Source organism: Homalodisca vitripennis, chromosome 2 (assembly GCF_021130785.1).
Source record: "Homalodisca vitripennis isolate AUS2020 chromosome 2, UT_GWSS_2.1, whole genome shotgun sequence".
In the NCBI taxonomy this organism is placed as follows: Eukaryota; Metazoa; Arthropoda; class Insecta; order Hemiptera; family Cicadellidae; genus Homalodisca; species Homalodisca vitripennis.
In genome coordinates, this window is record NC_060208.1 from 128783801 (window position 1) to 128810286 (window position 26486).

Below are 26486 nucleotides of genomic sequence, written 5' to 3' on the forward strand. Positions count from 1 at the left end.
TGGTACGACTCCTTTCCTTCTCTTTCTCTCTCGCCGTTGGACATGGAAGATATAGCTTGGTAACGCTGAAACTAATTTCTAAATAATTTGTAAAATGTTTCGAAGTTTGTCGGGTTTTAAATCTGTTTTAAGTATTTCGAAGCTTTTGGAAGCTAAAGTTGCAATTTCTGACACTTTTCATAGTTGTTCTTATCTGACATTTAGTGGTTTTCATGAAAGTTGCTTATTCTCCATTGTCAGACAGTTTCATTCCAGTTTGCCACGTAAGAAGGACGATAAACGATCTTTAATATCCTCAGCCCCAGTGAAAGATGATGGAACATCAGGCGAGAGAGCTATAAATATTGACGCCATCATTCAAAGGTATCAAAATTAATTTGAAGCTTAATTTTTAGTTATAAGTAACATTCAGTATTGATTTTGTAGTGCAATTTCTGCCCTTCAAGGGCTATCCAAGGTCATTAAAATATAGATTTACTTTTCCTATTATAAAATTGTCTCAGGGATAACTTTGATAACATAAAGAATGGATTCATAATAACTTTTATAATGTTAAATATTTGTGTTTCTACAGAGTTCTAGAAACAATGTTAAAAGAGATGCCAGCAGCCACACCCATTATTTTCACCACCAAGATTGTAATAGAAATGCCATTCCTGTTAAAGAATTTCTCTGGTACTCAATACCTTCAATACTCTCTATATGTTGTGATCTTAAGCTATAATACATTAAACACCCCTGCCTCTCTTACAGTGATATAAGTAGTCGTGAACAAGGCACTATTGCATGTGTCGGTCACATTTCATAATCCCATACAAACATCAGGAGGTATGTAGTGGGCTGCAGTATAATAAGCGGCGGCGCCACCAACACAATCGGTTCATGATGATTTAGAATCATCGATATTCATGATTATCTAAAGGACTGAAAGCAAAATGTCTTGCCAAATAACTTAATAGAAATTTGAGTTAAAGAACGAGAATGGTTTGGCTAGTTTTCACTTTTCAGTCTTAAAATTTAATGTAATATATAATTACAACAAATTAAAGGAGCTAGATCTCTTTTACAGCCATTTAAAACATTGCTCAGTGTTTATTAAAACATTTTGAGCCATTATTTGTATATTCATCGCCATTGTTCTTGCCTTCTCTAACATAAACGAAATAACAGTTGGTTATGACGTCACTAGTTTAAATATCGAAAGCTGGCTATGATTCATTATAAATATCAATAGGTCAAATGATGTTATTGATACTTAAAGTCTATGATCATCATTCGATTGTGTTAGTGGATGCTTATTATACTGTAGCTATATACAGTAGTTCAAATAAATATCCTAAAAATTTAAGATGTTCGCTTGATCTTCCACTAGATTTTTAACATAATTAGTTGCCCTTTACACAAAATGTAAGCAAGTTATTGTGTTATGGGTTAAGTTAAGGCCGTCAATATCCCACTGGATGTTTTTTTCTTAATACTAGGCCTAGTAACATGTTATTCATTCTGAACAAAACCTTATAATGTGATTATATTAAGAATTAAGTCACAAATAAATTTGTTTTAAAATAGAACTTTTCATTTTTTTATTGTGTTTGTAGCTTAGCATTCCATTGTCATTACTCTGGTACTACAATACAGGTATTTCTGTGCCTCGTGGATAACCACTGGCGTCCATTTCATAAACACGAGTTCAACCCTTATAAGCCTACGTTAGGGATTTTCACCTACAAATTGAAGCCTAGGCTTGGATTGATCAGCTTGCTTTAGAAGACTGAGCTGATGGATCTTCTGGTTTACTTCAAACATATCAATAAAGACCATTGAACTTCTGAGAAACATTCTGTTCTTGCTGTAAAAAAATTACATGTCATGACAGTAGGTTTTTGTTTTCTGCCTCACTACAGGGAGCGATGTCGGCGAGATAAATACTTGTTATTGCGTGACATAAGTAGATTGGTACTAGGCTGTCATAAATATGTTACTAGTAGTACCATAGTTTAATATAAACTTTAAGAGCGCTTACATAATCTAAGCTTTAATTTGGGTAAGGACTGTTTTCCTTTCTTTGCCAGAAGTGTGGGGAGGCACCGAAAACTATTATAATGGCTAGGCGCATTTCCGATGGGTACTGACCACAGATCACATGCCAAACAGTGCTTCGGTGGCCTTGCATTTATGGTGATGGAAACATCCCTCAAGGTCGTACCTAGATTCAAGCTCAGATCACATAAGTGCTCGTTAACTTTTTATACGTGCAATATGTATGTATTTACATACTTATAGTCTAATAACAAATAGTTGATAGAGACAGAATGATCTCCTTGGAGGAAAATGTCAAGGAAAGCTCCCAAGAATAGTGGGCTCCAGATATTACCATTTAAGTACTGTCTATAATTGTGAACCAATAATAGTAGTTTAACTTTTAAGTGCACTCATGACGCAAAACATTATTGACTCTCATACTGAAAAAGAATAAGTGCTAGCATCTTAAAATGTTGGCAGCAAGCAAGAAAGAAAGAACAGCATCTGTCTCTTAAATCGACTAGGCGACAAAACGTAACCAATCAGGAAATGTGAAACTTACTTGTACACATAGGTGGTAAACGAGGTTGTACAATGGCAACAAGACTGAAATAATAGAAAGAAAGAAAAGGTGAATGAACAGAGAAGTAGGAACTGCTACAAAAATAATGACAGTCGAGAGTAATGGAAAACAAATTGCCCTCAAACACAGTTGGTAGCTCTATTGTTCCCACTCAGATTCCCTGCCCTTTTATTCACATGAATGTTGATGATCCTGTTATCCCCTTTTCTTATACCTACTTACTTGTTAAGTTCCCCACTCAGTAGTCCCGATTTCCGCATTTCCTCTGATTGATGGACTATTTGGGGTATAATTTCAAACATGTTTTATTATTTTTGTGCAATATATTATGGGTTTTCAGTGCCTAAACATTATTTCTGAAAATAAAAATATACCTTTGAAAGAAATAGACATGGTTTTATTTTATTTTTTAGGTAACGTGGCCAAATTTTATGTTGAATATTATTAAAACATTTTATAACTGACTACCACTACTCAGTAGCTTCTTAGATTGGAAGTGTCCAACAATTGAGCATTTGGATTTTCCTGGCTCCAATCTGGTCTTCAGGGTTCAAATAAAGCTCTTAAATAAAAGTCTCGAGTGCAAAGACCCCTATTGCAGGGAAGTGTGCAGTATTTGCTCTTGTTTATTTCTTAGTAGTCAATACGTCGTGAACATCAATACTATATTTTAACACTGAATGGCGGAATAATGTATTGTTCATTAGTTGATATTGTTAATAATGGTTTTTATAGTACACAGCATTATCATTGCAAGCCTAGCCATTGGGCTTTATTAATTATGTAAAGAAATCTCAATTAATGCTAGTATTATTGTGAGAATGTAAACTTCTATACTCATGAAAAGTTTAAACATATATCTCAGACTTAATGCATTAAACATCAGTTTATTTGTCACCACCCAGGAATCCAGTGATATGCCTTGTACTATAGCATTTATTATTGTTTCATATGCATGTAGCAACTAAACCAAAATATTTGTTTTCTCTTTATTACTATCATTAATTGTAGGTTATTTTTTGTTTATTGTGTGTAAATGATATGAAACAAAACTAAGTAGTAACTCATGGTTTGGTTTGGTTGGGTTGGGTTTGCTAATTTATTGAAAGGAAAGAAAATAAATGGTTGTTAGTTACATTAAATTCATTGTGAATAGCACTGGATTGTATTTAATGTATGTAGGTTTTGTTGTCTTGCCATATAATCAAATATCCAACTGTCTTGAGTGACATGTCCTAACGTTTGATATTCCTTCATTGCCCAATCTTTGTATCCTTGTTGATGGAGAGCTTCACCATAAAGTTAAAAATACAGAAATAAAGAAACAAATATCATAAATATAACACAAACATGATACGTAATATTACATGTAAGCTGTGACGCGGCAATGTCAGGATTCTCATGAAGAAAAGCTTCAGTTTTCCAATTTCCATTTGTTATACTATGGTAAATCAACTGAAATTGGTACGTTGAAAACTTGTCCAAGTGACCATTTGTGTTTGTAAGCAAGATTCAAAATTGTCTCCTTTTAGTAAAGTTAGTCCTCATGTACTTTTTATTCCGTCACAAATGTTAAATCTCTTAAATTTTGTCTTATATTTAAATTGTTTAAAGCAACAATTTTGCAGATACACAAATAAGTACAAAGTGCTCACAATTATTTGAAAACTTGTTTAAAAAATAATGTAGTTTTAAAATTCCAAATTTTTGACGTCTCAATATTTAAAAAAAATTTAAATCCAACATGTCCTTTTCTTGAGATTGAACATAATATTCATATATTTTTGGTACTCGTGTGTTTCAGTCGAAGAGATATGTTTCCGACTGAAGAAACTCCTGATACGCTATTCAGAGGGACACCCTTTAAAGAAGTCCCTATCGTGAATATACGAGTTTCTCGAAATAACACAATTTTTTCTTTGTCTGATGGAAAAACGGGTATGCAGTCATTCATATTCTATAAAAAAAATTATAGTATGTCTAGTTTGTTATAGATATGGAGTGCTCGCCAATCCCCATTTTAATTGATTAACATGTACACACAGCAACTACCATATTTAGGGGGAGGGATTAATTAAAGAATTTTAACAATAATAAAAAATATACAACACTCCGATGTGTTAGGTATTTTGTGTGGAAAGCAAAGAAGTGCAGTACATAATTGGTGTTTTGTAATGTTATTAGAGCAGCAAAATAAAAGTACTTGCCTATGTTGTAAAAGTACGAAACTCATTGAATCTGTGGAAAATTTGTTAAATTTACATGTTAGGTAACAGAACTAAAAGTTTATTTTTTATTATTAAGTTTTTATCTAAAATCTTATGTTGCAATTTTGGTGAGTATTCTTTAGTTATTTATTCGACATTGGTTTGAAAGTTGGGTTGTTATTACAAACAAGATAATGTGCAGAAAGATTTATAAAAGAATTATAGATGACATCCTAATTCATCTAAGGGAGATTCAAGACAAACTTAAATGAAAAGAGTAATGTAATTGTAGTTAATTTTATTGTCAGTGCCTCTTATGAGACTAAGTTAGTTTGTTAATTAAAACATACATGTAAGAATATAAAGAAAATACTTAGCCCAGGAGAGGTTACCCGTTAGATTTTACGTAAATTATAGGTTGAATAGAAAGAAATTTAACATAAGGCATTTTAATTTACTGTTCTTCAATTTATTCTTATACCACATTTTAATTAAATAATTAAAATTTTTCTGGAGAGTAACTTCCAAAAGATTGTCTGACAAACTCCTCAAAAACTTCCCTCAAATGCATTAGGAACTGTACTACTTCCCTCAAAAGTAGTAGTCTTTATCATTGTGTATCTTAGTCATTAAATATTTTAAGAGTATGAAAAAATCTTTACTTAAGACTACCTGGAAGTAATCTGGTGATGTTCTATCAGTAGTCCACATCTCATAAGTATGAGGTTGGCCTTCTTTGCTCCTAACGTGTATAAAATACCAAAAAAAGCTCACAGCTCTTCAAAATCAGTTGGTGGGCAGTTTTTTTGGCCACGTGAATTGGGTACACTCATTTTAAAAGTAATGTATTGGTGTAAATCGGTATGTGAAGAATCATTTCATCTGGAAGAAGTAATTTCCAGCAATCTAATGGAGTCACTTTGGCTACATGCAGACTTATTTGTCACTGCTTTGACTCCAAGCAATGACAATGATGTTTTCCTTTGTGGTTTTAGTATTACAAATGTATGTACGCTTGTGAACCAACCATTTTGTGTGTGGACACCTTTCCCTGCATAATACATGGGCTGATTTACTTGTGAACTATAAAAAATCAGAATCGGAAAACTTGATTCATGAATAGAGTACGAAATTGGCATCAAATAGTTAGCAAGTCAAACACAGTTCAATGAAAAAAAAGAGTCAAATTAATATAACACCTTGTCAGAGGTCAATATGGGAGGTTCTCCAGTTCAGGAACTCATAGATGGTGTAAAATGGTCTTTCCAGCAACCATGTTGTGAGCTGTCTCGTGTTACGTGAGTGTTTTATGTCAAAGCTAACTGGGCAATTGCAGTTTGTGAATGTTCTATTTCCATATTGTCTTCTCGTTGCACACTCACATTCTGATTGATCTGTATGTTATCATGGTCTGAATATTCAGTCTGTGCATCATTTTTGTTCATGGAATCAGTTCTCAACCTAACTTTCCTCAATATTGTCTATCCAACCCAAAATAAGGTTTTCTTGAAATTTATTAGCCATTGCACTAAACTATATCAAATTAATTACAAGAAAACAAATACAAAATGAAATAATAATACTAACACAAAAATTCGCTCTACTAGAAAAATTCAATCGGTATGTAACCAGTGAGTGCTAGATTCCGACTGCGTGTCTGTGTGTGCACCACTTCCACCCTTATCCCCACCCCTCTAGCTGCATGAATGATATGTCAAATGCAAGCGACAGGGTCTCATAAAGTGAATACATACATTTAGCCTTCAATCGCTTACAACAGAGATCAGAAAATATTCAATACAACGATCAATGCTGTTAAATAAAATCTAACAGAGTGTGACCTCTCCAGTATTTAAGTAATACAATTAAAAAAATATTATTCTGCATTTTATGACAGCAAATATTCATAATAAAAATAGAAATAAAACTTATAATTATATTGAATAAATTGAAATACATTAACATAAATTTAAGTCATGTTTGAGAGACTTAGTTTTGCTGTATTCCTGTTAAATTCTTCAAATAACAAAAAGGATGAATACGGTTAAAAAGATGGTTTTCCTCGATGTTCTTGATGTCAAAGAGAATAAAATACAAAAATTGCAAACCCATATTAATCTCTAATTATGTTGTATATTCCTATAATATATAATCAAGTAAACAGCAAATGTCCCAAAATTGAGCTCCAGGCAACGCTATATTTATTAATTCCTTGTTTGGATATTTATTTATTTATATTTTCACTGTGTATGTAGTACTGTTTGTCAAATATAATCGAAACTAGTTTAATTACTGATAATTGGTTAAATTTATAAATATTCACAAAACAGTGTATTCCCTTGTCATCATCATATATGTAATTCTTTCTCTTGGCACCTATACTACTAAGGATTTCTCAAGGATAAATACTATGAGACAACTTTACTCACTAGTTATACTTGTATCTAGTTAAATCTTTTCAGATGACGGTAGATAACTCATGACATGCATATGAAATACTGGGTCTGGCACTAATACCATCCTATAATAGTGTGTGCACCCTTACTTTTGTGTTTACATAGTTTGGCAATGCAGGACTCACAATATTATTCTTCTTCTCCACTCCACACATATCCAGTGTGATGATGACTTGCAACTAGGCTCTTTGTCAAAACAATACTTTTTCTTCAAACTTAATTTACATTTTATTACGAATGCAGCTTATTAATGAGGGTTTATATTATTCCTTCTCCACTCCCCACATATCCAGTCTAATGATTGACTTGCAACTAGGCTTTTTGTCAAAACCATAATTTTTCTTAAAAAATTAATTTACATTTTATTACGAATACAGATTATTAATGAGGGTTTTCTTGTAATCTTGAATATCTAAAAATATTTTTGATCAGTCAAGCAATAGTCTTAAATAGGTAGAAAGATAATGTTCCGTCATCATATTATTTTACTGTATAATATAATACTATTATTGCTAAAAACTGTAAAATTGTTCAATTTAAATCATTTACATTTATATATATATATATATATATATATATATATATATATATATATACACATATGCATTATTTTTTTGTCATTCCATGTTACCTATGAAATTCACTTCACATTGTAATAGATTGCTGGTAGAAATGTTGTAATGTGATAGAGAATGTAAAAATGTTACCTTTACATCAAACATTACGAGGCGAGCCAAAGGTGTTTGGAATACGTACACTCTCCACCCCACATCACCAGCAATGCACACAGATGAAAATCTTTAAGCTCATAGGTTTACATAAACGCAACAATAAACTACTTTTATTATTTTTTATTTATTGCTTTGTATATTAAAGTTTACACGTTTTATTTTGTTTCAGGTGAAGTAAAAGTGTACAGATCATGTGGTGTTGAAGGTTTTAAAAATACCCGAAAGGGTACAAATATAGCAGCTCAAGCAACTGCTATTAGCTTTACCTCGGTAAGCACATTTGTCACAGTGGGCATGCTCTAAGAGACATTAGTTTTACTGTCAAATATTGTTTTAATATATATGTTAAAATATAAGGCTTGTTGTAAAGTTAGTTATTTGGGGAGTTTTTAAGAGTTTAATACTTTAATGCTAATCATAGAAATTTTTTAGAACTAATTGTGCGACATAAATTGCTTAAATGAATATTTAGATATTGCATAATACGTTGTTATTTATGCTACTCTATATTTAACCCTTTGATGCGGTACTTGTAGTATACATGCTAACCCATACGGCGGTACTTTTTGACCAAGGTAGGTCAAACTCATTTTGAGTAGGCCTATGTAGTAAAAACTCATGTCCACTAACATTGTCATGGTCAATATCTATAAGTACAGGTACTTGATTACCTGTAGGCCTAGATGAAAAGCAGCCAAGAATGTCATTTTCACCACTTTCCTCACAATTTGGTGTTCCTTGCAACTGAGCATAATCAATATCAACACTAACACTATCATCAGAATCATAGCCCACCCAGCGGTCAATTTCACTATCCCATGCCGTCATTTTTATAACTAATTACACTACTTAAAATCACATTACAATCACAAACACTTTCTATCAAATAACTAAACCAGCCAATGTAATTATAATTATAATTTTATACTTCTTGCTTAAATTTAAATAGGCCTTTTAAACCATCTAATGCCATATTGTCCAATTTCTTCTTTTTTCTCTCAAACGTAATTTGCTAAATATGTCACTTTGTAATTTGTTACATACAGCCCTTGCCTGAAATTTTATTTAAACCTGTAAATTTGTAACAATAGTCAAAAAAGTGTGTTAAATCATGTATATAGCCCAATGTGGTTTATTAAAACTTTATGTAATAAGTTGAAATTCTGTAAAATACAATATTTTAGAAAACTGCATGCCTTTTTGTAAATATTTAAATTGTAGAATTGTGTGTTGACTTGTTATTTATTATTATTATTTTTTTTTTTTTTTCAGATGATCCTGAACAAAGGATTCAAAACTGTTAGAGTGAGAGTTCAAGGATTAGGACCTGGCAGAATGGTGAGTTAAAAGTTACTGAACTTTGATCTTTAGATATTGTCTATGCATGTATTTTTTACTGTCAAATTTATGTAGTAGGCATCTAGTTTAGTAGATAGGATGATTTTTAAAAAATTCATAGTTTTGCATTAATTAAAATTTTGAATTAAATGTCAAAATTTTTAATATTGATCACCAATCAGTATGGTATCATTTATAGTCGCATTCAAATACCTTAGCATTTTATAGCAGGTATTGCATTAAAAGTTATATATGTTTTATATTATTAAAAATATAGTTACACAGTGATGTGATGAATCTGAATTTTGAATCTGGTGAGATTTATTGTAGCAAAAATTATAATATGAAGTTTGTTATGGTTATGTTCACTTCCAGTACGGCATCATACTAGCAGTCTTGTGTTGTGATTGCTAAAATGTGTTTTTAACGTATTTTATATGAAAAGGTATAGATTCATAACCAAATTAATAAATTATTCTTTGTTTTGTAAATAATATTTTGGTTGTAGTAGCCCGTATTTTCGATATTTACGTTCACAAATCACTGTGAATCTGTTGCAATCATTCCCAGATAACAGCTGATAAATTACTTATTACTAAAATGGCTTTTTGTTCTTTGTGTTGTGTTTCTGTCAAGATTTGAAGTTTTGATTTCGACAATCACTATGAGGAGATAATAGCTTTGAGATATCTCTGAAAAATTAACAGATAATAGTAATATAACTTTAACATATTATAAAAAAAATTAAATACCTACTTAAATGAAGAAAACACTAGTACTAAAATTATTCTTGTAGCATTATTTATTAGTAGAACTAAGGAACATGCATTTTTTATAATTTATTATTATTAATACTAATGTGGCTATACATAAAAAGAACCATGAAACACACTTTTTTTTGTTTATTTTAAATAAAATGGACATATAACAACATTTGTTTTTGGTAATTAAATCAGTTAAAAGATTATTTTCTAAGAAGTGATCAGTTTTTGACAGATACGTTATAAAGTGATTTTTATAAACACTTGATCTCTAATAAAGTCTTCTTGTTGATAGTGTGTATTAACTTTTGTAATTATTGGATACACATAGCTTATGGCCTTTTAAACAATTAGCCTTTAGTCATGTATTCATTTTAGGTAAATATTTTCAAAGTAAACAATCGCTTTGTATTCATAAAATTATTTTATATAATTATAAAAAGAATGATTAGCTACATCCAAATAGAATATTCAACGAATCATAGGAGTGGAATGTAGAAAGTTTCATATCAAACGAAAAACTTACTAGGAAATTTGAATAAATAAGGAAGGTGTTTATTTTTTTTATCACGTGGTATTATAATAAAATAGGACATCATTACATCATGGTGAAAAAAAAAGAAGAATCTCCCTTAAGAAAGAAATCTAATGGACAGCCACGCAAATTTTGGTAGGAAGATTGGTATATTATTGTTTTAAAGTATAGAATCAATTTTTTGAAATCATAGTATTTTAGCCTGATACACTTAATACTGGATATCAAACAATTAATTAAAAGTAGAATGTCAGCATTAGATAACCATATGAAAACTGACTGACTAAAAATCGTCCTTGTATGAGGAAGCTTCATAATATCACTATATCTTTGTTATTTAAGCAGATGAACAGGCCTAGTTTGGGCGATTGTCATCTCAAAAGAACAAACTCTTAGATATTTAATGCTTGTATGATGGTACTTCTGTTACCGTTAGTCACATGATTCAAATATGACAGTCTTTCACCAGTTGATTGTAAATACGTATATGTTGTTAACTGTTTTTATAATTTCAAATTTTTTATATTATCCTTTTATTACATGTTATAAAATGTATAAATCCACCCAAATGTCCAAACACATAATAGAATCTGTACTGTTTACACTTACATAAGTTAACCTTTTGGGGTCCATATGTGAACTCGGTCTGACATCGTTATCTCTGTAGCTCGGGTCGAAGGAAGGACTCAGTTTGACATCTGTTGCAACTTGAATATCTAACAAAAAAAGTACTCAGCCTTATATCTTGACTGATGTAACGTCTCTGTAGATCGTGTGCAAGAGTTTTAAATTAACCAGTCACAAGTTATTACTCAGAGCCAAGTAGGATTATACCTAGGCCCACGCAAATCTGGACTCCTAGAACTTTTGTTTTATCAAGTATCATACTACAAAAAATGCAAAAGAGTAGGCCTAAGCCTAAGCATAACTGTGGAGTTATATGCATATTTTGTAAATAGGTCCGGATAGTATAAAAAAAAATTATTTTGATGTACAGTTCAATAAGCCATTCTTATAGTAAGGGGAACTTGCCCAAGCGGCACTCGTTGTTCTCTAACTAGACACTAACGATCATGTATTTCTTTGTTTTTCCACTAGATTACAGTTTTGTGCCCTCGTGCATCCTTATAAGCAATTATTCTGTTTCTATATGTTATGTTTGCACACTGGAACCATAACTAATAGTTTGTTTTGTTATTGTTTACGTTTCACCATATGTTCAATTTTGGTCACTTCAATAATTGTGTTCTCAATGTTTAGTGTTAAACTGTTTATAGTTGTTGAATGAATTTTTAGTTCTTCCGCTATCTCATGTAACAAGACAATTTGCGTACTTCAGAAGTAGACAGATTCTTGGACAGTGATATTGAGATATCAAAGATGCTCAAAGACTGACACAGAATTGAATTATAAAAAGTAAATGATTAATGTAAATAGTTTATTTTAATAATAACAATAATTGAATATAACGTGCAGTTTTATCTCATCTTCCAAACAACTCATTCAGGAGCTTGTCATAATTATCAAAAAGTGAACTTTTATTGTTTTGTTATGCTTTATAATTAAGTAATCCAATAAAAACTGGTGTAAAACACATTGTACTGTTTTGAATTAAAAAAATAATGAAACAGATAAACAAAAAATTAATAGAATATTGCCAGTTGCGTTGTAATTTTTGTTTTTCGTACTAAAAAACTTGTAAATCATACTAAAAAAAATTAAATAACAAATTATTTGGAGCACAAGCACTCTTGTAGAGCAACCAAATGGACTAAAATGTCTTGAAAAATTCACTAATTTATCTGCATCTTCAAACTCATTCTATTAATATTTTAGTACACACATATATTTTTGTCAAAATCAATTCAAACATTGTCCTAAAGAGGCTAGGTTAATAATTTCCTCAATGGGTTGATAGTTGACTAAAACTAATTTGATAAAAGATGTGCTATTAAATCCAAATACTCCTAAGAACATTTAAGATTTTCAAATCAAGTATAATTTTTAAATTCCAATTATTCTGTTACATATGGCCATTGGTTTCACAAATAGTAAGCCCACTTTTTTTTAGTTCTAGTTAACCCTAGAACTGGCAATCGCCGCATATGCGGCTCATTTGGTCTCCCAGAATTGGCATCGGTCCATTTGCACTGTTTTGTTTTCATGACTCGTGAACGTGTAATTATTAACCAATCACGTTTTATCTCACACCAATGTAAAGAAGAAGAATCAATCTACATATTGATATCACTTTTATTGGTCTTTGCTTTTATGTTGCATTCTCTTTGTACATTGCAAAATGTTATTCCGCCCCGCACTAGTCTATTGGTAGGCAGAATTATGAATTTCAACCGGAGATTTCCCTTCTCAATGAGGTAGCGAATGACGGCGCTAATTTCGCACTTGGCGGGAGATACGATCAAAATTTTTCGCGAGAGATGATACTGCGTCAAGAATTTTCAACACATTAACCTCGAATTGGTCTCGTTTTGAAGGGGAGGAGTCAAGCTACGCGGCAGTGTTGCCAAAATGTCGAAAAAGTATTCCCTACAGCTGTGAGAGTACCAGTACACTTACTTTCTGGACATGCATCGTAAAATAAAATACGGGTACGGATTTTTATTAAACTGCTATAAGTATGATTTTATGCATTTAAAGTGCAACAAACTATATATTTCCCGAAATAAGCATAAAATTTGGAGCAAAATGTATATCTGAGATTTCTTATTTGATACACAGGAATTTTGCTAGGCAACGAAATATTTTGGTAAAAAAGTTTGAAAGTAAAACAAAATGTTTGTGGTTTTTTTCTAATTTATCTAATTTCTTTAGACATATTTAGATTCTGCAGTCTTTTCTGAAAAAAAAAAAAATCATGTATAATATGTTATATTTGGAGTAATTAATTGGTATAAATACTTGTCTGAAAAACCCATTACATATCAATCTAAAATACTGTAGCATTTCAGGAACAACCATTGCCAGTTCTAGGGTTAAAATAAAAAACCAAAATGATTATATGTATAGAAACTTCACTTATTCAAATTTTTCACATCTGTTTAAACTAATAGAATCTTTTGCTATGTATAAAGCATTTGAAGAAAACAAAATTGCAATTAACTTTTCATATATTTACATAATACATAACAATTTTATCAGGCAATAATTTAAATATCACACTTCCATTTTTATGATGATCATACTTGGATAAATAATAACATAATAAGTAGTTGTAATTTCTCTTTATTTGAAGGATCTTGTATTTTAACAACTATAGTGGAAATCTTAAGATGATTAAATACTACTAGCCTATATGTATAACCAACATTTGGTTAATTTTATACTTTAAAGGTGCTGTTAAAACAGAATTTTAAAAATTATAATGACCTGTGCTGTATTCTAATTTTAAAAGTACTAAAATAAAGATTAAGATAAAATAATAATAATGACTGCAGTATAAAGCGGCTACCAACACAATCGGATGATGATTATCGAATGATTTGAATCATCGATATTCATGACCATTCAAAGGACTGAAAGCAAAATGTCGGACCAAATAACGAAATAGATATTTCAAAGAAAAATATGGTTTTGCAATTTTTGAATCTTAGAAATTATTACAACAAAACAATAAGATTTAATTAACTTAGGTTTTTCAAGGATAAATGTGACTGCTTATGAAACAAAGTAGATCCGTACGTCACTGTTCTTGCAGCCATTAGTCAATAACAAAACACATGATTTTAATTTTGAATTTCTTTCCAAACGTGATTTTACTTTGAATTAATTAACTTTGAATAATTAATGTTGAACTGAATTAAGTTTCATGCTTTTAAAATCGTATCATAGTGAAGCTATACTTTTATATGTAAAATAAATTTATTTGTTTCAGATTACATAAAACAACTAAACTTTATTTAAACAACGTTTTGAGCAGCATAGTACCTACCATTACTTTAGCCAATCCGTCAAAAGTACATTCATTAATTAAAGTCATAGGTTGTTTGAATGAAACTAAAATAGTACTTGTATTTTCATTATATTCATAATACCAAATTTAGAATTTTCATAAATGTCTTCTCAAGATTGTTTTTAGATACGTTGTGTTTGTTCTTACTTTTTGTGCAGCAAAACTATTTGGTTTCCACTTTTAATTCTAGTTTTCATCTCGTTAATACAAACTGAACAATTCGGATTCAAAGGAGCAAGGTGATTATCTTGTAACCATTTAAAACATTGCTGTGTTCATAAAAACATTTTGAGCCAATATCTGTATATTCATTGCCATTGTCACTAGTCTTCTCCTACATAAGCTTAAACGAAATAACAACAGCTGGTAATGATTAATTATAAATATCTATAGGTAAAATGTCATATTTGATAGTATCGATATTTAAAATCGATAAGCATAATCCGATTGTGTTGGTGGACGCTTTTTATACTGTTGCCAAAATAATTAAAAATATTAATTTTATCTTAGGTCATACTACTAGCCTACGTGGAAAACCCAGCATTTATAATTTCTCGGTTAATTTCATACTTTTTTTAAAGTGCAGGTAAAAGCAGAATTAAATTGCCTCTGATTAACTGTACTGTATTTTAATTTTAAACATATTTAAATAATTTGAAAATGAAAAATGATACCATTTGTAAAACAAATATAGACTTTATGCAATAGACTTAGCACTGTAGCTCCGTTTGTCCAAATAAGAGTTAACTTTAGTATTCCCAAGGTTTGAGTATATTATAAGATTTTTAAGAATTATTAGAGATTGTACTCTAAGCCAGCACCTCAAGTAAGTCTTAAAATTCTGATCTTAAGAAACATGTTCTGAGAATTATGGTGGTCTCCAAACTCAGGAAAGTTTTGGACAAATTTCCCAGAATAAGATCCTGGAAGTGATCCTTTATGCTGCTGCCCGAGAAAATCTCGGGCAGTTATATATACCACACAAATAAGCATACAACTATAGATTTCATTTACACAGAACAAGTCTTAACTGAGGAGAAATCTTTATATGAAGAGGCCAAGCTATTCTATTTCCATCCAATTAATATTAATAGAAGAGATCCATGACTTGTGGATTAGTTGCTGAAAGACGCAATATAAACGATAATTGGCAATTTCACGGCTGGCTGTAGAATATCAACTGAAGGACTTGTGTATGAGTGTTAGTCTTGGTAATGAACAACATTGTTTTTATAATAATATTTTTACATATCTCCATGACATTGAAAATAAAGGGTGATTGATGAAACAAAATGGTTGGGGCTACAGTTAAAATTTTTTATGTTTTGCCTTTATAGTATGAACATACTCCAGAGATATAAGAGTTCCTACTTACGAATCAATGATAGTACTATAACAAAAAAGTAGGATCACAAGTGGTTGCTTTTCAACCTGAAGAATACACATCAGAAGCAATAAAAGAATTTATGACTACTTAAGTTGAAAAACTGTGACTGATTTTGGACAGAAAATAAGTCATTATATATTAAATATAAAAATAAGTAAATCTGTATATAAAACATTGCAATAAATTCTAGTTTTTATACATAGATTATAAGATGTTTAAAACTGCACACACAATTGATATAATGAAATGCCAAACTAGTTACTAATATTAAACAGCTGAGGAAATCTGTAGTACTAATTAGTGGAGAGTAAATTCAGCTGATAAATTCCTACGTATAACTGCGATCCATGGAATATTTACAAACTTGTTGGAGAAAACTAGAGAAAGATTGTTGTTAAAAATATTCAATAGACTAGTATTGAGGCTCGTCTAAAAGACATTATTATAGTTATTATAAAGGATAGAAGATTAAAAGCAAGTCACTTTTGAGACCTGAGCTTGTCACTGCAATTACATGACGAGATATTTCATCAGTGACTCCAATGGGTTAATTTAATTAACATGAAATATTTTATTATATGCATTTGAAAACTAGATATTTCCCTTAGTGTTTTATAATTGGCATTAAGATTAGGCATTTAACATCTTTTTTGAGTAACTTCGACCGCCTTCCTCAAAAGATTCTGCCGCTTCGACCTTTAACCAGCCAGTGGCAGTGTCTTTTGAATTCATTGTTGTCATCAAACAACCCAAAAAACTAGTCTTTGAAGTTATCAGAAAGTTAAAAGATTTTGAAATGTCAATCTTCTCTCACTATTTCGTTGATCGTGTCAAGTTAATCACATACCACTGATGGCCTGCCATTCCTTTGCTGTGGATGTTTATTTGTCCTTTTTTTAAAAAAAATAAACTGACCCATAACTCTCTTCACCCATAATGTTTGGCCCATGAATGGCACAAAGTTATCTGTGGATAGCTGCTGCTGAATAATGTTTTGCTGTAAAATTTGAATTTAAGCACGCACTTTGTATTTGGCGGGAAACTCAATGCATTTGATTTTCTATGCATAGGGATATTAGAGTTTTAGAAGGGCAGCGTTAATTTTTAGGCATAAAAATCATTTTAGGAGTTAAAAATATTGTGTTTGAAAATTTTCTTACCTGTACAAATCATGTCAGCCATGCCAATGATGTCAGTTGTAGTTATTTCCTGACGGTTGGTGATGTTTCTGATTGGTGGTGTGAGTTGACATCTGTTCTCTTTTGGTTTTTTAATTATGTTTCTCGATTCAATATCTTTATGAAGAGACTATTTCTTTTGGAATATAAAGTTATTTTGTATAGAGAATGGTTCGTATAACAATGAATTCAACCTATCCATGAGAAAAATAAAACCTAGTTATTGCAAATTTATTATTTTAACTTAAGAAAATCTATTAGATAGTAAAAGTAGTGTATGCTTAGACGTGAATCATGGATCCTCATTTTTCATAATATTTTAAGATATGCCATATTAAATCAAAGTGAAACTATCATTTTATATACAACGTTTGAGCTACCTTTTTTTGAAATTATTTATTATCTGCTTTCATGATACAGGTGGTATATTATACATTTTGTAATTGGGGCTCTATTAGGGTTGAAATAAATAAGAGATTGCTGTCTGGTTGGGGCTGCAGTCTTGTAGATATTATTCAAATATCTGGACGCTGCGTGCATCATATCATATGCGAATTGGGAAGATTTGTCTTGCAGTTGATTGTTTTACGGATTAATGTTTATATCTTGATAGTTAAGTTAATAAGGAATTATTAAATTTTATTTTTATTGTTATATATTTTTACCCTCAGTTAGCGAATGAATTTTACATTTTGCAATGGAAATAATTGTGTGGATAATTTCATTAGGGTCGATTAAAAATATTAATAAATGACCACATAACATGTTTTAATTGTATTTTATTATCTATATTTTAAGTACTTAGTTGCTTAGCAACAATTGTATTTATACCAGATCTATCACTAAAAATAAAATTATTTGGATCATTAGCTTGCCTTGGCCACTCCCTAGGTTGTAGATTTGGCCTTGTCACATAATTTTCCTAAATCACCAATCTCACTCAGAATTTCGTCATCAAAGTTACTAGATCTCCTAATAAAAAAATTTTACCGTGATGTTATTTCAGACAGCAACTAATCAAAACAATCCACAGATGAAATGGTAAACAACAATTGATTTCGAGAGTGTCAATCAGCATCAAAATTGAGGATTTTTTATATTTCAACAGATCATCAATATACACAACAAAATAGCCAAAATAACCAATATTGGTATTTATGCCGATGCTAACTGATGACGGGCAATACACATAATTGATAGCCAATGGGTTAAATTACTTTTTCAATAGTTTATAAAAAAACCACTAAAAATGGGGAAAATACCATAGTAGAATCTCTGCCAAACTACACTTTGAGCTACGGTGTCACTGTAAACAATTTTAAAGGGTTATCAATATATTACAATTTTAGAATCTAAACCTAGAATATAAAATAATAAAAACAAATTGCTGATTGAATAATAAAAGTATCATTTATTTACTTGACTGTCAAAATATAAACATCAAATATCAATGTAAAACGACGAATTGTAACAAGACACTTTCCAATTTGCATGTGATATGATACACGTAGCATCCAGATTATTAAATAACATCCCCAGGACAGCAATTTCCTATTCATTAAGGGTTAAAGTATTCAATCCATGTAGTCACTTCTACATTGATTTTGAATTATAAAATATGACCAATCCTGCTGTTGTACATAATACAATAAACTTAAGTTCTTTGGTTTTTTAAGGCAAAGGAAGTTGTACAGTCTCAATTTTACAGCTATACCATTTAAATACATTGAAATGGCTGCATTGTGATAAAGTTAGGCTCTAAAACTGACACACCTTGTGTTTGTTACGTGGTTACAGATACATTTTGTGGTGATGTATATGGTATAACTATTGAGTTAAAGGGGTTAAAATTAATTTACATAGATTTTTATTATTAACATCTAAGAATATTATTTATATTAATAACATTCTATAAAAAAAATAAAACATTTTACCATAACATTTACATCAATCACGTCATATGTTGACTTACAACATACTTGCAACTAATTGCAATTAATCTATTATATAAAAATGAAACTGTTCGTGTGTGTAACAGCATCACTCACAAACGGCTGGACGGATTCGCCTAATTTTTTTTTTAATTTGTTCGTCTTGATCTGTAGAAGGTTATAGGATACTTTTTATCCCTTTCCCGATTCAGGATTCCGCCCCACTGGTTACAGAAATACCCGTAAGAAATGCATTGCAGCAAACATATGTTATTAAGTGAAAGAGTCTTTTCAAATTTTTAATCAGCTGTTCTTTGTAAACATATATAATGCGACAAAAAAATATATTTATATATAATTTAATTACTACACTTATAGTTTTAAAGCATAGAGTAAGCTTAAGAGAAACGACAAATTTTGTTTAAACTGTTTCTGCAATCACTGTTAAACATAGACTTTACTATCCAGATAATACAGTTCAAATTTGACGTAAAAATTCACCTTTAACTGCAATATTTATTTAATATAAACCATGCTCATGCTTGATCAGAAGAGCAATGCAGATATCATAATTACTATCTTACGTTGGCTACAAATATAAAGAATGTTATAAAATCAACCTTAGTTGTTTTTTTTTTGACAGAAGTATCAGGAATGTGGTACATACCTTCATAATGCGCCCAAGAAGCTCACGAAGGAACGACTATCAATTATCTCAGCAATGTTTAGAATGTGATAGAAAATGAATAAGTGAATATAGTGTACTGTTTTCAACGGGAAATTGCGTGCGAAGCCGCGGGAAACTTATTGAAATGCGCAGCGAAGCGCGCCGGGTCCGCTAGTAATCCATATATTATGGCATTAATTAAACTGAATAGTAAGAATTATTAAGAATAATACAACTTTTTGATTATGATCCCCAATAAAATAAATATATTTCATCTAGTTTACTATATTTAGCTCTTTTAAGTTATTTTCGTAGGAAATTGTCTGATTCATATTTACCATCATTCAGTGATTACAAAAATCAGTAACACTATGTTTGCAAATCTGCAATCTGATCTCTTCCTTAGATTGATGACATAACACACAACTACAATATAAGTTAAAATAAACAAATCTTACCAGAGCATTGTGACACGCATAAGTCAGGAATCACAATAATCATGTTGTGTGTCAACTTCATGCACATTATCACTATAACATGCACTTAATTAACATGCGAGAGATCGCACTCACTTCCTGGATGCGAGAGGTCGCGCGACTGCAAATTGCTCACGCTCGTCTTTTACTCAAATTGCAGCTTTAATTTGGGCTGCTGTGTTGTCTCTATTACTGTCGTTCAGTATATACTAATAAAAGTAATTGGGCACTTAAGTTCTAACTAAGAGAAATATTATTATGATACACTGTATATTTGGTTTGGAATTGGTGGCTTTTTGGTACGAAAAAGGTCGCGTGTGAGCAATTTGCCGCAATAATATAAATTAGGCTTTTAAATGAAACATTTTATTACAATAAAGTATTTTATTATGAGGAAGAAATAAATTTTATAATATCTACATTTCCTTAAAACAAAACAAATTTCCTCAGAAACGTTATAATATAATAATAAATCAATATTTAGGCAAAAGATTAGTAATTCAATAAAATATTATGTACAAATGAAGAAACCAATTTTATATAAAAGAAAAAATATAAATGTTAACAAAATATGTATTAAAATTTCTTTCCAAGTTTCATAAAAAGTTAAAATATAAAAACCCCTAAATTAGTACAAGTTTACTAATTTTGTTTCAGTGGACATTATCGTCGAAGCTAACTGAAGAAGTGTGTATGTATTCGAAAACATTACAAAAAACACAAAAACATTAAAATATTAAAGATTTAGAAATATTTCCAATATTCTCAGATTTAACAGAATGCACTACGGGAGAGATCGCGCGAAGGCATATTGCCGCGGCAGGTGCAGAGCTACAACAAAAATTCCAACACTCGCAAACAAAGCCGGCGACAGACTAACGATTGTCAAGGTTAGGCGCAGGGATGTACTGGGAGGGATAAAACGAGACCCTGTTTTCCTGGGGCATCAGTGTAAACGAAAATATAAAGAAATCAAAAAAGCGCAGCAAACTGCCGCGGGGCGCGATCTCTCGCGTGTTAAAAACCAAAAAACTAATTATTACAACTTAACTAAAGAATAGGTCACAAAAGGTCTACAGATTTCCTCTAAATAAAAATAATCTGACTGAATGAATATAAACTTTGGAGGACTTTTTGATTTTTTTCATCAATGTTTATCATGTATTCTAATGAAAATGAAGACTAGAAACTAGACTTTGTAAAACGCTTATCATCATGCTAATATACAGTAATTCTGTACACAAGTACAAGGTTTCTGAATGTTATTACAACTGTAACTATGCTCTATTGCGGTGCCAATGAAACATGATGTGCCAGTCAAACCTCAATATAATGAACCTCAAGGGACCGGACAGAAAATTCGTATCGAGTATTTTGTTATAATGAGGTACGTTATATTGAGGTTAGGTTATGTACAATTTCACTATGTCAAGGTTCACAGGTCCTGTTAAAACGTTGTGAAATCGTATCCTGTACTGTATTTAAATAGTGTGTAAAATAAAAATGCATTTAATTTGGAACAATGAAACTTATTCCTTTTTTTTTTTGTTTCAATTAAGAATACAGTATGTAAAACAGAAGAACTGTAATACAGTAGCTATGTACTTTGAGAACACATAAAAAGAAAGTTGAAAAACAAACATGACCTGAACAAAACTTAAAAATCTTACGTTATAATCTTCGTTATAAAAAGGTTCAGTCGTGGAAAATTCATTATATAGAGGTGAATTTCGCTACAATAGGTTCTAACAACAAAAATTTCATTAGACTGAGGGTGATTTATTTTTTCCAGGATTACTAAAAATTGTTATATTGAGGTTATGAGTATGCTTTATTCGTTATGTAGAGGTGAAATTTGCATTGATTCTTATGGAGACTTCCCCTTCCTTACAAAGTAACTATACCACCTGTTGGCCAGATACCTTAATAGTCAGTCATTTAGAGTTAGTCTTATTAGTAACTCTCATGAAATGATTTATATTATAACATTTTTATAGAAGAATCGTTACATTCTTTGAATGTGGTGATTCAGTTCCATTTAAATATGATTGCATTATTTAGGGCTACTTTTGGAAACAATTGCAATTTTTTATTAAGTTGTTTATTGTTTACAATCTAATTTCAATTTTTCCATTTAGAGTCTACATTTTGTTTGTTTGTTGACTTATCTTATTGGATGAGTGAGAAGCCTATTATTTGTGGGGCTGGATAATTTAAATTTCTGTTCGTTTGTTTGTCCGTCTTTCCGCACAATATCTTCAAAATTACCTGCACTCTTTAAATGTTGTACGAAGCTCCATTTTTGTACAGGCAACATTGAGTTCAATGATGGTTTATGTCACTCTATGGGATTTGGCTGAGGGTTCATTTTTACATTGATTTTATCAGTAACAATGATGGTTAAAAGAAAATCTTAGAATTAAAAATGTGTAAACAAACTTTAGTACCAATCATATCATATTTTAATGTGATATCCCAAATCCCATGGATTGACATTCATCATCATTGAACTCGATGTTACCTGTATAGAAATGTTACCTGTATAGAAATGAAGCTTCATACAAAATTTATATTTTACCAGCAGTTACCTGCGACCGCACACAATTTCCTGTTGAAAAACTGAACAATATATGCGTATGTATTCTTTTTTTATGACATAATAAACAGTCTAGAGATAATCAACAGTCACTCAAAGCTATTCCAATCTCCTGATCCATTTTAGATTTTAAGTTTAAAGAACAGTGTTTTGGGATTTTGAAGTTGTAAAGTGAAACTGTTTTTATAAGATTCATATTTCCCTCAAACATTCCATGATAATTTATTGAAGTTCTCTGATGGTTTCAGTAACAATAAGAGTTAGCCTTGTTATCCCAATGACGAAAGTATCATACCACTAAAACGGTGCTGTGGTCAATATAAATCTGTTCTGGTTGTTTTAAATTCACTCTCGGTGTAATCTATTTATGGTTTCACAATTGATTTATGCTGTTGCTCTGACTAAAAACTTTGTCGCATATGTTGGTTTCAAAATCGAACTTAGATTAAATTTTGGTGATTAAGTGATTTTGATATTTTTACCGATCAATAAATATGGATATATGCCTCTAGTAGGGAATGCTATCCCCATTCGCTCTTCTATAACTACAGTAAAAATGCTATACACAATATTAGAGGAGCTAACCAGATTCGATTACTTTATGTGCAAACATTCTCAGCTTTATACAATAAGGTAGTTTTTATAACAGCGTATGTATAGCATTTCCATTGCATTGAATGGATTATTGATCATTGGCGCAATCTAAATTTAAAATTAAATAACTTCGTCTTTGCAATCTGCATTACACTACTGATCAAGCACTTTACAATAATTTAATATTTATTAAAATTTAAATGTAAACAAATGTTTCTGCCTCTTTGATGAACTTCAGCTGAAAGTGTTAACAGCTGTTAAGTATCAGTTCCATTTGTATATGTACGTGTTGTAGCGCAATCTGCCCAGTGTAAAACAGTCCAACAATTTATAAATGAAAAAGTAATTAAATAAACTATTTAAATTGTCCAAATTGTAAATCTCAACCATTCTCGAATCCACTTTAAGACACATCAAATTTAATTTAAATATATAAAGATTTATCACTTAGTTTTCCAGACAGACACAAACAGTGACTTTTCCAGCATTTTTAGTTATGGCCTACGATCTATTTTGTTTTATTGCTGATGGCTAACTGCTGATTTACAATGCAATACCAGCTTAGTATGAAATTAGAAACGTGGAAGTTTACAACAAAGTTATACAACATTGAAATTCCAATAAAATCCATTTAATCGTCAAAGGTTAATCACTGTAATCTATAATGTTTAGAATTACATCTTATTATGTGTGGATCAGTTATCTGATTTATCTATGTCATTCCATCCACAAGCCATTATTACTTATTGTTTCTTTGCCTATATTTTATATCATAGTGTGTAGTACTGTTTTGTGGTATTTACAAAACATGGCATTATGATTTATTAAGTGATCATAAGGTAGCCGTTAAAAACTGTTAAGATTCATGTTAATTAAAGGCATCAAAATGTGTTTATTTGATAACAATTATTCAGTGATTCTGATTGTTATAAATAATGCAATTATTGGTTCTTCCCATTGGAAGTTATATTTATTTAATTCATAAGAGTGGACGTTCAGTTTCTATCTCTTGGATCTCAGCAGAACAAATGTATAAGAGCGACCTAAATAACCATCCTGTACACTACTTGTTTTAAAGCGAGAAATGAATTCAGTCTACTTGCAGTATATATATATATATATATATATATATATATATATATATATATAAGTGCACTTTGTTTCTATAACTAATTACTACTGGTTATTGGAATTCACTCAAAATTTGAATAGTATTTTACATGTTCTTTTTTGGAAGGGTTTTGAGAGTGTTACTTTGAGTCTAGCTATCAGCATTCATATATGTTATGAAACTAAAATAAAAATACCTGTTAATATATAATTGTGTAATATTGGACTTTAAAGCTTTGGAAATAGCAATTATTGAAAATTGCGTTGTACATATTTCTCCCAATAGACGAACTTTATACAACTTTTTATTCAGTTTCACCTCAAATTGTGCCCAAGCATATGCACTGAAATCATGTGAGAAGATGTGGTGTAAAGGAATATTTTCCTTAAACTTAGCATTCTGAAATGATAGCATGAACTCTACATTGTAATTTTGCTAATTTTGGTTTTCCATTTGTAGTTTCTCAAGTTCAACCTGAGAAATTGACTTGTGCGTGAGTTTTGTCTAAATGTAATAACGTCTGAAGTATTAGTAGGTTTTTTTTTTAACTCCTGTAATAATAGTCAAGACAAAGTTAAAAGTAAACATTTGTGTAATTTGGCTCATTTATAGTTCAGGTCTAACTAAAATGTTATACATAGGCTCATATGTTTCAATTAATTTCCAAAATTCACATTAAATTAGTTAATTATCTGTAGTTCAAAATTTCTAAGAATACTATACAAACTTCATAATATATGTATGTTTAACCTTATTATCGGTTATGTGAAAACTATGGGATTGTTGTGTAGTTTCATACACACTATTTCATTTGATATCTGCAGAAAATGTTTCTTTTCTGGGGAACTCCTCAGTTTGGCTGTGTAGGAAACAGGATTTTTTTCTGATCTCTTCTTCAGGTAAATAACTGACTTTATACATGTGTTAGAACCTGGAGAAGTGATCAGATTGTAGATCTCGAAACATAGTATTACTGATTTTTTGTATCACTGAATAATGGAAAATCCTCTTTCCCTTACAATCCTTCCATTGTCAAAAACAAACGAATTGGATGTGTACTTATATACGTATACTTAAGCACGTGGTTTTCTTTTAAATTTATCCCTCATTGAATTATCAAAAGTTTATTCATGGAAATCCTTTATAAACAATCAAAAAACAATGTAGGTAAACAATTTAAAACCTGTTGTATTATAATAAGTGTACAAGGTATAAGATAAATACTTCTAAAAAGTGAAAAATAATGATAAAGAAATTATTAAATTATATTCTAACGATCATAACAAAATAAATATTAACAGTAGTCAATAACCAATGAAAATTATAGTATTAAAAATATTGAAAGAAATATACCAAAAGTTTAAATTTTTTAAATTTGATCTATTTCAATTCAATGACATTGCTGTTTTCCTTCTAATTTTTGACATTTATGGCAAAAAAAAATTGGATCTTTGAATGTAAATTGAGTTATAACCTGTTGTAACTTGTTTATGTTTTCATTACTATTGATTACAGTATAATTTAAATAAGTTTATGAAAATGTTGTTTATCCTAATAATAAATTTAAGTTTTTAGCCATTGCAGCATTGAACTTGGTCAATCAGAGCTTCGGAGGATCTAAGAATTGTTATCTATAACAAATATTTTTTTCCAGCTATCGTGGATGTAATGATGTTACAATGATAAGGACTCTCTCAGTTCATAATTGAGTCACCCATAAAGTAAATTTCTGATTTTGATTTTTTTTGTTGCAGTCATCTATCAAAGGACTTCAGATGGGAGGTCTGGATATTATATCTGTGACTGATAGCACCAGAGTTTCAGAAAATCCACCACGACCTCGTAAAAGAAGGCGACTTTAGATTTTTTATGCATGGTTTACAATTAGTATTACAGTTTGTACATTCGGTTAATAACTTTTTAATAAAATAATCATTTATAAA

At 30.5% G+C, this 26486-nt stretch overlaps 1 protein-coding gene across 1 annotated transcript; it reads left to right on the forward strand.

The window, feature by feature from the left end:
* On the forward strand, positions 1 to 26486 carry LOC124354729 (28S ribosomal protein S11, mitochondrial). Its single transcript, XM_046805387.1, has 5 exons — positions 1 to 363; positions 4410 to 4543; positions 8169 to 8269; positions 9272 to 9337; positions 26298 to 26486. The coding sequence occupies exons 1-5, from the start codon at positions 95 to 97 to the stop codon at positions 26403 to 26405; spliced, it is 678 nt and encodes a 225-aa protein (XP_046661343.1). The 5' UTR covers positions 1 to 94; the 3' UTR covers positions 26406 to 26486.

What these genes read in the sequence shown, in the direction of transcription:
- LOC124354729 (XM_046805387.1), top strand. Translation starts at nt 95, where the DNA reads ATGTTTCGAAGTTTGTCGGGTTTTAAATCTGTTTTAAGTATTTCGAAG. An exon ending in TTTGTCTGATGGAAAAACGG is followed by an intron (nt 4,544 to 8,168) that starts GTATGCAGTCAT and finishes ATTTTGTTTCAG; the next exon opens with GTGAAGTAAAAGTGTACAGA. An exon ending in CTGCTATTAGCTTTACCTCG is followed by an intron (nt 8,270 to 9,271) that starts GTAAGCACATTT and finishes TTTTTTTTTCAG; the next exon opens with ATGATCCTGAACAAAGGATT.